At 32.7% G+C, this 14384-nt stretch overlaps 1 protein-coding gene and 1 long non-coding RNA gene across 2 annotated transcripts; both read left to right on the top strand.

Moving 5' to 3' along the window:
• Window positions 1-2459: 2459 nt before the first annotated feature.
• On the top strand, window positions 2460-9341 carry LOC145593957 (F-box protein At2g17036-like). Its single transcript, XM_081650313.1, has 4 exons — window positions 2460-2551; window positions 5715-5784; window positions 6891-8026; window positions 9278-9341. The coding sequence occupies exons 1-4, from the start codon at window positions 2460-2462 to the stop codon at window positions 9339-9341; spliced, it is 1362 nt and encodes a 453-aa protein (XP_081506439.1).
• Window positions 9342-9656: 315 nt separating this feature from the next.
• On the top strand, window positions 9657-11676 carry LOC145594499 (uncharacterized). The gene is made up of 3 exons (XR_014102841.1): window positions 9657-9709; window positions 9801-9912; window positions 11544-11676. It is a non-coding gene; the product is annotated as an uncharacterized LOC145594499 (long non-coding RNA).
• The last annotated feature ends 2708 nt before the right edge of the window (window positions 11677-14384 follow it).

Below are 14384 nucleotides of genomic sequence, written 5' to 3'. Positions count from 1 at the left end.
GAATAAACAAAACTCAAAACCATCAAAACAAACACATAAAATACACACAAAAAATTCACTCAAAATAAACAAAATTACACACAAACAAATTAAATACAAGATCCATTGATAGATCGGCAGCAACACTAAGGAAAATACAAATTTCACTTCAAAAAAAAGACCTAAAAATCAAAAATCATACACAGAACCAGAAATTTGACTTCAAATTCTCATAAAAATATTCAAAGCTTTAGATACTCAAAAAACAAATCTAGAAAAATCACCAGAAGTCTAAATATGCACTCAATTAAAATCCTAAAAAATTCAACGAAAAATTAAAAGAGTGAGGAAATGGTACCTCAGCAGAGAGAAACTCAAGGACAGCAGAAAGATAGACAAGAGAACCAAAATCGACCCTCTAAGCATCAATTTTCTCATTTCACATCTTCTGGCAATCACTAAATGAAAATCGTTTTCCCCTGCTGAAAGTTCAACAAAATATTTCATTAAAAAGCAAATCAAAACCCTAAAAATAAAGAAAATGTACAAAAAACTAACATATCAGAGAGGCAATTGTCGAGAGGAGGCAATGGCAGCATGGGGAAGATGGGATAATCCATGTATATGATAATGCATTTAAGTAGCAAGGCTAGAAAAAGAGAAAATCAACAACAAGATGTAGATTAATATGCACAAATTCCTACCAACATAAAAACAAATGAGAATTTTATGATAAGACACAAATTCTGCTACTCATCAAACCCTCCACCCCTCTAAAAAAGTAACCTAACGTTTTTAAGAAATTCAGAAATCTAACAACACCCACTAATCAAGTCAAAACCCAAATCCTAAAAACCAATTAGCTACTAAAAAATAAACCAAAACCAAGCAAATAAACCCAAAATTTATACATACCAACATCCCCAAATATATCAAGAATTTTTTTATGCACAATTTAGAAATCAACCCACTAATTAAAAACTAACCACCATCAACAATCCACATTTCTATCACAAAGTCCAGAAAATCAATCACTGCACAAAATACTGCACTCCTTAACCAACCCCATCAACCAAAGAATCCCAAAAGAATCAAAAACAAAAATTAAGAATAAGCCAATTAATTAATTACATTCGAACTCGAAAACACATTACATGTTGCAAAATTAACACAATAAGCAATCAAATTACGAGCATCAAGCATAAAGTGGATCCTACTTGACAAAAACAACCCCATTCACCTTCATTCCTCCCTGACCATAGTTGTTTCTTTCTGTCTTCAGTTTCACTGAAAAATGATAGGTATGTTGATGAAAGACCGTGGACATTAGTGCTGCCAGGCCACTAGAATGTGGATCCGCTTTGTGCATATCTGAAATTATCAAACCTCTCGCTTCTTGCATAGATCCCTTGGATAAGCCTTCTCCACCTGAAATCACAAACTCACATACATCAACCAACAAAATTCAATAAAATTAACAAAATTTACACCAAAATTGATACAAAATCCAAAATTACAAACAAATTGACAAAATACAAGTCTGGGAATTCTCAAATTTCTAACAGTTTTTTTTTTTTTTTACTCAGATCCATTTAAACCCAGATTTTCCTCAATTAAGTTCATATCCATTAAATATCAAATCTTTCTGAAAAAAAAATTTAAAATTTAAGTTCATATCTCTGAGGCCGCATCTTCTCTTAATTTCTTCAAAATTAGGGTTTTTTGAATTCTAAAACTTTGAGAAAGAAAAAAACTTTGAGTTGAGAGGATGACAAAGCTCTTGCTAGCAACGCATGCATTAGCTCTTACAAGATAGAGAAAGCTGAGAGAGGAGAGAACCAAAGAGGAAAGCAGGAAGCTGAAAAAAAGGAGGGAGGGACGCACGAGGCTCATAGAAGCTAAGGGTCACAATCAACTCACGGAAAAAAAATAAATAAATAAACAAAGTCATAGCTTTCTCACACATGCACCCCACACATGTGAGCACTATTCATAAGGGAACAAGTGAAACATTTTAAGGGTTGTAGATATAATTTTAACCATTATTTAAGGATCGATGCATATTTTTAAGCAAATAATCAATCCAATCCAAGACCGATTTTAATAGGGTTTTGGACCAAAATGGATCGAAGATTGGAAAAATAAATTTCTCAACTCGGAGATCGGACTGATTAATTCGTCCCGTCCAAGGTCAAGTCCAGTCCATTTTTTTCAGTCCGGACTAATTATCCCTCGGCGCCGGCGACCCTGTTCTCCCACCCACGACACCCTACTGGCCTACTTTAACAGGTTCCCATTCCCGCTTCCCAACCTCCTACCTCGACATTTCCCCCTTCCCCGCGGCCCCCTTGTCGAAAACTGCCCACGCTCCCCGTCCCCCACCTGAATCGACCCCCTCCCCCTTCCCCACCTAATAACATAACCTAAAAACCCTAAAACCAACCCATGAAATCATCCTTAACGAATTTTGGATGTCGACTATGGTGGTTTCGTGGGTTGGGTTTAAGGTTTTTGAGGTTGGGTTTAGGGACGAGAATGGAGAAAAGGAAAGGACAGGGTCGCCGGCGAAGAGGTCTTGACGACGACCCTCCCAAGTCGCCGGCCGTCGACCACTGGTAAGGGGAGGTGGCTTGCAGTGGGTGGTGGCTGGGAGTTTTCAATTTTTTTAGTTTTTTTTTCTGTTTATTATAACTTTATTTATTTATTTTATAGTTAATTAGATTAATGAAAAAAATAAATCTTAGGGCCTGTTCACATTTACTGATTTGAGCTGAACTGAACTGATTGGAGCTGAACTGAACTGAACTGAACTGATTGGAACTGAACTGAACTAAGCTGAAATGAATATTTTATGAGAGAGGGAAATTAAGAGCTGAACTGAACTGATTGGAACTGAACTGAACTGAACTGATTGGAACTGAACTGAACTGAACTGAACTGAAATTAAGTAAATGTGAACAGGCCCTTAATTAATATTTTTTTTAAAAACGGACCAACCACATAATGACACGTGTCATAATATACCTTAATAACCGGTCACCTTTTAATTTAATAGGTTACGACTTATTTTGAGAAGATATCTAATAAAAGTCGACTTATTTTGAGTTAATTGAAAGGTTGATTTATTTTGAGTTAATCATACAAAGGTTGCCTTATTTTTAACAAATTTTCCTACAATTAATGTGAGACGGAAGAATTAATTAGATTCTAGTATCCGTAATATGAAAGCTACCCTTTTTTTTAATAAAAAAAAAGTACTAACTATTCATGTTATTCTGGTTGGGGAAAAAAAAAATCTTTTTTGATGATATATTAATAGTACTCATATTATGTAATTTGACATAACATCTATATCTATACTTAGTATTTAAAAACTATAACCAAGAAACTAAGAAAGACACATGTCCTCATCCATTCTATTACATTTCTCTAACCATAGTGCCACATGTCATCCTACACTATTAATTTTTTATTACACCATTTTTTTTTTAATTCTTTCATTAAACTTATACTTAATCTTTCATACACACTTCATCTCTTCATCTTCATCTCTCTCCTTTAATCTAACCTTTTCCTATTCTCTCTTTAATTTTAGCCCTTCCACCTTCTATTTAAGCCTCATTTTCGATTAAAGTTCCATAATTTTAATTTCTTTAATCATGTTTCCGATTACATATTATACCCTATAATGACTTACTAATATTTCTTCACTTATCTCTCAATACAATCAATCAATCAATATATATATTAAAACTCAATGGCAAGGATTGTAATCTTGCCACGTGTCACCAATCTTGCCACGTGTCGCCATGTCACCCACTATCATTAGTCATACATCAATGTTTTCCCTTTAAAATTTATGATTTAGGGCCTGTTCTCATTGACTGAACTCAGCTGAACTGAACTGAACTGAACTCAGCTGAACTGAACTGAACTCAGCTGAACTGAACTGAACTAAACTAAACTGAACTGAACTGAACTGAACTGAACTCAGCTGAACTGAACTGAACTGAACTGAACTGAAATGAATAGTTTATAAGAGAAGGAAATTAGGAGCTGAACTGAACTGAACTGAACTGAACTCAGCTGAACTGAACTGAACTGAACTGAATTTCAACGTAAGAGAACATGCCCTTATTAGCATTAATATTTGAACTCGTAAACTCTTATTCATTAAAATTAAACTTTAACTAACCACCAATCCGATGACATCTTATGATGATAAAGTTGTATTGAACTGAAATGAATAGTTTATAAGAGAAGGAAATTAGGAGTTGAACTGAACTGAACTCAGCTGAACTGAACTGAACTGAACTCAGCTGAACTGAACTGAACTGAACTGAATTTCAACGTAAGAGAACAGGCCCTTATTAGCATTAATATTTGAACTCATAAACTCTTATTCATTAAAATTAAACTTTAACTAACCACCAATCCGATGACATCTTATGATGATAAAGTTGTATTAAAAAGAGTTACTCATATTCATAAATTTTAGAATTTTAATTGTAAACTTATATGTGTACATTTTAACAATAATATGATTGCAAAATTAATTTTATTTCTTTCATTTACTCAACCATAATTCATATAGGTTATAGTTAATAAAAATATATAACCATGCAAAGCAATTTTAAAGGTTTTTTTTTCTTTTTAACCACAAAATATGTTTACTCGAAAGAATTTATTATGATAGCCGAATGATAAAAAAAAATCCCTTTAACAAATAAAATAAACTGATACAATATAACATTTAAGATACTGCATATTAAATAATGAATTTTGATTTTCAATTATATTTAAAAAAAATTAAAAAATGATATTATTTTTATAAAACCAACAATAATATGTTTCACTTTATTTTGTTATAATTTTTTTATATACAAACAACGACCCGGGGCATCGCCCGGGCCAAAAAAATAGTTTCATTCAATATAACTATATTTTTTAATTTTATTTAAATTATTATTGTTGGATATCACTCCCTAAATGTAAGGCAAAAACTTCTCCTTTAGATATAGTAACACACTTATATCAATTTAAAAAAAAAAAAAAAAAAAGCTTAAAAGGTAACAAAATATTTTGGCGGGAAAATTTTTTATATGGTGATGACACGTGTACTTAGGGATAACTACGGAGATTACTTTAGTATTAAGTGTAGATAGATAGATATTTATTTGTAGAAGGATACATCAAATATCTTATTTTAACTATTTTTTAAATGTTTAAAATTTTAATTACTTTCCTAGATCTTTTTAACTTATAATTAAATAAATAAATAAAATTATTGCAGTAATAAGTAGTACCTAAGATTCTTGCACAATTTATGTTGAAAATCTAATTGTATTAGAATTGTCAAGTCTTTTATTTATGTAATTATTTAGCTATCTTTTTATTTATGTATAAGATTTGTTTCCTAAAAAATTATTTTTTTTTGTTAAAAAAAACTAATGTCTTTTAGTATATAAGTATAGGTATAGATCCTATATCCCTCATAATCTCCATCCCTCTAAACAATCAAAAGACTTGTTTAATCTCTCGTCTGTTATCTTACTCCCCTCTTTTATTCCTCTAAACAAACACCCCCCAAATTTCACGAATTCCCCCAATTCAGCCCCTTTTTGTAACCCTAGAACCTTAATTTCTCGATTTATTCTCCAATTCAGCCCCAATTTGTTGAATTTCCTTCCAATTATCGTAAGTTTTCCTTAAATCCATGTATTGGTCTCTCTCAGATTAGTGAGATATCCATTGAAGCGCAGTTGGCGTGAAGCTCTTTTATCCCACATTGAAGCAACTTCTGAGGTAAGTTGTTTGTATTTGTTATCATCATATCAAATATCTCTAAAATTATGAGATTGATAATTGAATCAAATATCTCTAAAATTTGGTTGCTAATGTATTGCACAGCACTTTAATGTTAGGATTTAACTATGAAATCAGAGCTCTTTTCCCTCCTGCCCTGCCTCAGGGACGGGCCTGTGGACAATTGTGGATTCTCAATGGTAGCCAAATTTCTTCAATAATCTCATAGATAGCTAAATTTCCCTCCTAAACTGTAAACACAATTTCCCTCCTAATATATTGGGTTATGTGAAGTTTATTGAAAATTCTGTCCAAGATCTATAATTTCCCACATGACTTCACAAGAAAATCTTTTGAACAGACATTTAAAAAATGATTACAAAGTTTCTGGAGCTCCATATACACCTATTATTTTAAAAAATTGAAGAACATGACATATCATATAAGCCAATGTTGAAATTAAGATTACACCCAATTTCATTTTGATTAAAAAAGTTAAAAAACAGGAAAAGCAAGCATAGCAATTTTAATCCATAAAATTTGGGGAAAAAAAAACTGAAAAAAACAGGGTAAAGTAGGGACGAATTAGTGAATTACTTTGCCAGTGTTACAATTTAGCATGCACCTTTGGCAGATTTTGATTAATTGTCTTGCAATGGATAGAATTTTCAGCAATTCAATGTAGAACTGAATGATCTGTGAGGGTACTCGATTAAAAGGGGTACTTTAGTAAATTACAACTTGATTTAACTATGGTTAATGACTCGATTAAAAGGGGTACTTTAGTAAATTACAACTTGATTTAACTATGGTTAATGATTTCAGTTTAATTTGGTCAGATTTACTTACATATAGCTATATTAGAGACTAATTAGAATAATAATGCTATTTAGGAGATTATTGAAAAAAATTGGCTACCATTGAGAATCCGCAATCGTATATAGCTACCATTGAGAATTACCCTGTTTGTTTTAATCTATCGAATATTAATTTCACAATCTAGTGTTAATCGATTAATTTAGTCGTCAATTTAGGGATCTTGATTGAATTATTGATTCTAATTAATTATGATTATTGTTTTGATTATATGTTTGTATGTTGTTTAGATGGGTGATTGGTCTATGTTGCCCAAGGATATCCTTGGTATAATTGCATTGAAATTGGAAATAATTGAGGACTTGGTTTATTTCTCTGCGGTTTGTCATTCATGGAATCATGCCTTCAATATGGTTAAACTCGAGTGGAGTCGTGCTAATAAACCCACAACACCTTGGTTGTTACTAGGTGAGCCTACTAATAATAATAATGATGGTCATAGGAAAATCTTAAGTATTGGAAGAAATAATAAGTGTTATAAATTAAGTCTTCCGGAGACTTTTGGGGCGCGATGTTGGGGTTCTCCATATGGCTTTATCTTGATGCTACACCTTAACAAGAAGATCGAGTTATTTAATCCAATCACCAAAGCTCGACTAAATCTCCCATCCCTGCAAACGTTGCCAATCGATCCAGAAGATGAAATTTTTGATGATCAACTTTACTTTGATAAAGATTGGCAAAAATTGTGTGTACGCAAGTTCATTATCTTAAAAATGCCTCAAAGTGATGAGTTTCTTGTAATGGCAATCCATTGGAGTCATGACAATCTAGCATTCGCTCGCCTTGGAGACCAAACATGGACACCAATACACACATCTTGCGGTAGATATTATCAAGTAATTGATGTGTGTTTTTGGGACGGAGTATTACTCATATTATATCAAGACGGAACACTTGCTTATTGTGATATTACAAAATCTGATTTTACGGCCAAGCTTTATTTATCGGTTCCTTGCGAGGTTTATAGAGATGTACTTTTGGGGATTGGAGAGATGTATATGGTGGCGATTGATGGTCATTTGCATGTAGTCTCTCGAATGAAGCGGAAAACAAGTTCTGGCTGTAGTATCTATTCTACGTATGATATTCTAGTTCACAAGCTTGACGTTAAGAATAAATTGTGGGAAAAAGTTAAAGGTTTGAGAGATGGTTCGTTTTTTGTCGGTAATAACACATCAATGTTTGTTAACATATCAAATGCTCAACGAAATTGTGTCTACTTTACCGATGATGAAATTGAATACTGGAATGAAATCCACAAATTTCGTGGACATGATATGGGTGTGTATGATATGACATCTAAATGTTTAAACAAATTTTACCAAGGTGACGATGCACTTTCCGAGAATACATCTCCTACATGGTTTATAGTTTATACCCATGTTTTAGATATTATTTGTTTTCCTTTTTCTTTGAACAATTTTGCTTACAGAGAAGCTTATCTAGTAATTTTAAATGTACTAAAGCTTTTTTTTTTTTTTTTTGTAAAATCAAGGGGATATGCTATTATCCTTATTGTAGTTTTGAATGGAACTTTGAGTTCATCTGAACTAAATTTCTAGTTGAATATTTATGATTTTTCTTAATAATGTCTCTCTCTCTATATAATTATATATATTGTCCTTTTTATTAGGCCAAGTTTAGTTTGGTTTATAATGTTATATGCTGCTTGTATTCTGATTGATTTTAATATGAATATTTGTGATGTTTAATTTTATATACTTCGTATATATAAGGTATAATCCTTTTTTAACTTGGTTTATGTCTTTTAAATTTATTTTCTTGCCCAAACTTTGTTTATAATCTGTATTATAATCTTTATTAAAATCAATATTGTTAATTTGAAATTAAAAATAAAAGTTGTTATTTGTGTTTTGGGGTTTTTTGTATTGTTTATTTTGAAGTTGTAATCTGAAATTTTCTGTAAATTGTAATTGAAACTTGGATTTTGAAATATATTCTCTGTTTGCAATCCCTCATTTGTTGTAAATTCAGGTTCATCTCAACTAATATTGGCAAATGTCTATGTATGCTCTTTGTAGCTTGAAATTCTTTTCAACTGCATCTACATGTGGAGAAGAGTCTTGTTGGTATTTTCTTTTTGGTTTTGGGTTTTCACACAGACAAAAAAAAAAGCCATTGACACCTAGGTTAAAGGAAAGAAGAAAATGTTTAGCTCAAGTGTCTCGACTCTCAACCTTTAATTAATCTATGCAGGTGTACTTATGATATTGATCTATTATTTAAACTGAAAGAAATTGTATTTTTTGGGTTTGGATTATAATTCACCAAATCAAAATGCTAAATAAACTATGTGTATATATATGAATTTGAAGAAGTCGAGCCATACCTTCATTGCTTTCAGATCAGCGGCCTAATGTAAATGACCTTTTAACTGTAAGGGTAAGGTTATCATATGGTCAAGTATTCGATTACCTTTATAGCATTTATTTATTTATAAACCAGAGTAAAAAGATTAAATGAGTTGGCATGTTAGGATGTGCAAGAGTAGGCTAGAAGGAGATAAAGAGAGGAATAAAACTATGATCGATCTCTTTTATTTTGAAATATAACAACAATCTTTGAATATTGTATAGCATTGTTTAAATACCAGGTATAAGTTGTTGGGACTTCCTGCAAGTGCAGCGGCAGGACAAGTAGTTGGAACTGTTGTTTGACTTGTTTTACCTGTTTTGCCACCACATATATAGGAGCTGAGGAATCGCAGGTTCTGTGTGAAAGTGAGACAATCAATTTATATGAACTTTTAACAAGGTTAGAATGAGCATATAAAGGCAGCTGATTTGGGTCAAAAGTTGTCATTTTTGGGTCCAATCAGCTCTAACGTAGTGATATATAATATTAATAGTACCATTATACTCTTGTTAGAGTGAGCAATCAGGGCAGATGATTTGGGCCAAGAGTTGTCATTGTTTTTGCTCCCATAATACATTTTTTCACTTATAGAATGAGAGGGAGTTAAAGCAGGAGAGTTGAAAACAGTCCAATTGAGAATCTGCTAGAAGATCAAGGTTTAAGGAAACAGGTAGTGTGACACATACCGTCACTTAATTTAGATAAAGCAAAACCTCAACTGTGAAAATCACTATGTTTTCTTCTTGCCTTTGCAAGTGTAGAACTTGCCAGAATAGTAGAATATCTCAATGCTGAAAACTTGGCACTAAACTCAGAAATCAATCAGCTGGTGGAGAAGTTCAGAAACTCCGTCTTGTAAATGCTGCATTTACGGTATAATCAAATTACATCAACTCATCTTCACCCCTTAATCTTATCCTGCAATACTTCTCCCTGCACTAGGAACTTCTACGTGCATTATTTTTGACTGTTCTGCTGTAACTCTGTATAGTTCTAATAGATTTGCTTCAATAAGATTAGAATTTGTACTTGTTATATGGAGTAAAAGATCACTAATTTTGTTAATTTATTTGTTATACATTCTGTCATGAGAAATTCAGTATGCTCATTATTTTGTTAAATACGGAGTACAATGTAATATTTTCTCTCCCCCACCTTTCCTTATGATTTTGCAGAATTTATCAATGGATTAATATTTCTGAAGAGTCCCGTTTTCCACTATGGTGTTTAGAGTCTAAACCATTAATATCAATGGATTAGCATCTTTTTTCTTTCTTAGCTGCCCAATGTGTTTTTTGGGTGTGTGTATAGATATCGATTAAATAAAGTTGAATCTATCATATCTTTTTTTATTCATTTCTTGCTGGCTGTATCAGGAAGTGTTGGCAACTTTGAATGTGATTGTACTTTACTGATTACTTTCATAGTTTGGATTGTGCATTTTAGTGCATGGTAACATCAGATTGGCAAAGTCCGCTGCAATTCTTGTACAATGCGTGAATATGAAGGGAGAATTGACCATAATCAAGTTTTTAATACTCTTCTAGTCTTTTGTGAGAAAAGTTATATTTATTTCTCTAATCTGGGTTGCTGATGATGTTTGAGAAACTTCTGTATTTCCTTGTTCTGCTGTAATATATGTTGACTTTTGCTGTTACATTTTAGTGCATGGTTACATCGGATTGGCAAAGTCCGCTGCAATTCTTGTACAATTCGTGAAATATGAGATATAATTGACCATTATCAAGTTTTTAATACTCTTCTAGTCTTTTTGTGAGAAAAAAAATTATATTTATTTCTCTTTTATGGGTTGCTGATAATGTTTGAGAAACTTCTGTATTTCTTTGTTCTGCTGTAATATATGTTGACTCTTGCTGTTATATGACATTTCATTCAACAATCTCTCAAGCTTTGCATGCATAGTTTCTTTTGCTCTAATATAAGATTTGCAGAATTTGTCAACCTTGGTTTTTGGTGTATAAAGTGTATGGTTGCAACGAACTAGCGTGGTGTTGATAAATAAAATGGACGGAAGGTTGATTTGGATAAATAAAGCTCGAAGCTTTCGTACAATCGTCAATGGCTTTAGGCCATCACTCTCCAAGAATCTCTAAACTTAATACTTTCTGCCTAAAACTCTCTACTCTAGACTACTACTATTTATATTACTACTACTACATTGCATAAGTGGCAGCAAAGCCTTAATTACTACAAGTACTACTCTTGTCTTCTTCCTACTTTATCACAGTAGCAAACAAACACCCAGACTGCTTGTTGTTGGTCTGCTGCTCTGCTTGTTTTTGCTGTTGGTCTGCTGCTGCCCTTTCTGTTGTCTGCAGTAGGTGAGAACAGTGGGTGGTGGTTCATTGCAATGGTGCATACTGCATAGTTTGTTGTTTAAGTACTCCACTTTCATAAACCAACATATAAATGTTGAAAACAATTTACTGGAAAACAATTCAGGTATCATGGTGTTTAATGAGTTGATGCTTTGTTTACCACAGATGCCTCTAAAACTGGTACTGCAAAAGAAGCAAGGCAAAACACAGTTCGTAAAGCAAGTTGGGCTCTCACAGATCAAGAAGCAAGACAAATTCTTGGAGTCCCTAAAATGCTGCTTGGGAAGAAATTGTCTGCAGTTGGTACAAGACTACAAGGTAAAAATTTATGGTTTTGTGGATTCTCACAAAGTAGTGAAAGGGACCAGCTTCTTTACACACTTGCTATGCGAGATAAAGTTATATATTTGCCACCTACTATATTATGCTCATGTGATCTTCCAAACGAACTGAGCTACCTTTAAATAGTAAACAATTTTTTTTTAAGTGTAGATTAAGGTGAGAGTATCATATATCAACACCTATAATAAAGAACTCAAACCCACAACAAGCACATTATTCAATCATAATAGGCATGCCTACTTTGCAAAGGTGGTTATTGCTGAACCAGTAGCCCAAATATTAGAGTTGCTATGGCTATTTCAGACTAGCACTCTGAAATATACCCAAATCCCTAGTGAAAGTAGTTTAGATGATGTCCTTGGCGGTGGAATTGGTGAGGATAGTGGGTTATCTTGATTTTGATAATTCCAACTAACATACCTTGATTTTGATATCTACATTTCACATTAGCTGCCTCTTATTGAATATTTAAAGTGAGAATTGATGGTAAGAGAGACAGTGGGAGATTTGGGAGTGAAAGAGCCAGGAAGTGTAGTTAGATGGATGTGAGGGACTTTGGGAAATGCACTTTCTCTAAGCTACAACAAATATACTTCTTTTGTTTTAAAAGCGTGTAACTATAGGAGAATTCATTTATTCTTCTTCAGCAGTTAGCATTTTATATTTAATGAATCAAGCCTATGTCAGTTTTCTAAAACTAAGACAATAACCATTAGAGAGGACTAGAGGAGTGGGAGATGGAGTGAGCAAAGGGGAAAAGGTTAAGTGGGAAACAACTTTGTGAATTTTCCAAAATGGTTATACACTATGTAAAATGATGGCGTGGAGAGTCTCTAGTTGGAGAAAACTATTTGTGCTTTTTTCCCCCAATAACGTTAGGCTAGTATGGTAGAATTTTAATATTTTACCATGTCATCTATGTAAAGGCAAGCTCAATGATAGTTTGGAAAATATATATGAGCTTTCAGTCTCATATAGTTGAACTAAAGGGGCTTATCTCTCTGACTACTGGAAGAAATGATATACACTTAAGATAAGTCATTTTTAAGTACATTGCTCATGGTATCTTTTTAAAGAGCTAACCTTTGCCCAAAATTCATATCGCAGGTTCTTGTCCTAAAAATGTTTTATGGGATATGGACAATCTTGAAAAGAATCTTTATATTCAGACACCCACAGTCACTGTTTTAGCAATGGATGGAAAGAGACTTTGGTTGGATATTCAGAAGCTGGTTAGTCTGGGTTTTTATGCAAAATTCACATGTCAATCTATTCAAAAAAAAAAAAAAAAAAAAAAAAAAATCACATGTCAATAGAAGTAAATATGTAGAAAAGTGGGATATAGGGGGATCATCTAAATTAAAATTTTCAAACAATAAATGATTTTTGATTATCTTCTCTTCCCCTTTTTCTTTTAGAAGGGAGGCCATTAGTTATCTATTTCTTCTCTCACACTACTTTATACATCCATTTCAAGGCTCTGTTCTGTCTAACTTCTTTTGTCTAAATACATAATATCAAAACTTAAAATTTACGTTTCACTGTGTTTGAACTAATTTTGTCTAAACTTAATTTGAGGAATAAGAGAAGATGAGTTGAAACAAACAGACCCTAACTCTATTTTCATAGTGCCATCTATGTGGTGATCATTTGTCTGAAACATGGAAAGGAATCAAAGGATTGCTATCAAAATTTTCTTTTTATCTTTAGGGTGTCTAAAAATCTGTTCATGGAATCATGGCTATAAATTGAATCTTAGGAGTTTATAATTATGGTACATTGATTTGAAAGTCCATAGCTGCAAACAATTGCAATGGTTTGAGTTATGCGTACTGGCTGCTTGCATTCATTCTTTGGTATCTTGAATGCTCTGTATCAGTTGTAATAGTTTATTCATGTCTGTAGGGTTCAAATGGGAAAAACCATTTTTTATTGGTTACAAATCTTTCCCCATGTTATGGGATCAGAGTTCATCTCTGGCTAGAAAAGGGAAACTCTTCATCTGACTTGCCTCTTGGCAAAAGAATAGTGGAGGTAACATCAACAACGGCACAAATTCCATCAGGACCAGCACCAAGGCAGGTACTAATCTGATACTTCCCTGTTTTATCCTCAAAGTTATCTTGTTAATATACTGCAAGTCCTTAACTCTTTCCGTTTTCGTCAGATTTAAAAAGTTCTTGACAATTTTACTAATGCCTTTTTTGACAAACCCCTATTACCATGTTATCTCTCTTACTCCACAATATTTTCACCTTAACTCATTTAACTTAATCCACCTTTTTCTTACACCCACATACCTTTTTACTATGTCAATACCTTTTCTTTGATTGCTTTAATTTGTGTGCATACATTAACATAATAAAGAACATTCAGAATTGGAGGTAGTATATTTTTATGGTCAACGATTGACTTCAATCATTAAATTGTTTTATGCTGAGATTTCTTACTTTCAGTAATCATTGTGATTTTTATTGAAGTATGTGGAGGCAAATCATCCTTATATAATTCAAATTAGCATGTATATAAAAGATATAGTTCCCTTGTCGATTCGTCATTGTAATTTAAACATACTGACATCTCTGGATTTTTTAATGGCCATTACTATCAGATTGAACCAGGGAGTCAAACAGAATAGCCTCCTCCATCTGCTGTATTTTGGTT

Source organism: Chenopodium album, chromosome 19 (assembly GCF_948465745.1).
Source record: "Chenopodium album chromosome 19, dcCheAlbu1.1, whole genome shotgun sequence".
NCBI lineage: Eukaryota > Viridiplantae > Streptophyta > Magnoliopsida > Caryophyllales > Amaranthaceae > Chenopodium > Chenopodium album.
This window is presented reverse-complemented; position numbering and strand designations above follow the sequence as displayed.

What these genes read in the sequence shown, in the direction of transcription:
- LOC145593957 (XM_081650313.1), top strand. Translation starts at nt 2,460, where the DNA reads ATGGTGGTTTCGTGGGTTGGGTTTAAGGTTTTTGAGGTTGGGTTTAGG. An exon ending in ACATTGAAGCAACTTCTGAG is followed by an intron (nt 5,785 to 6,890) that starts GTAAGTTGTTTG and finishes TATGTTGTTTAG; the next exon opens with ATGGGTGATTGGTCTATGTT. An exon ending in GAGAATACATCTCCTACATG is followed by an intron (nt 8,027 to 9,277) that starts GTTTATAGTTTA and finishes TTTAAATACCAG; the next exon opens with GTATAAGTTGTTGGGACTTC.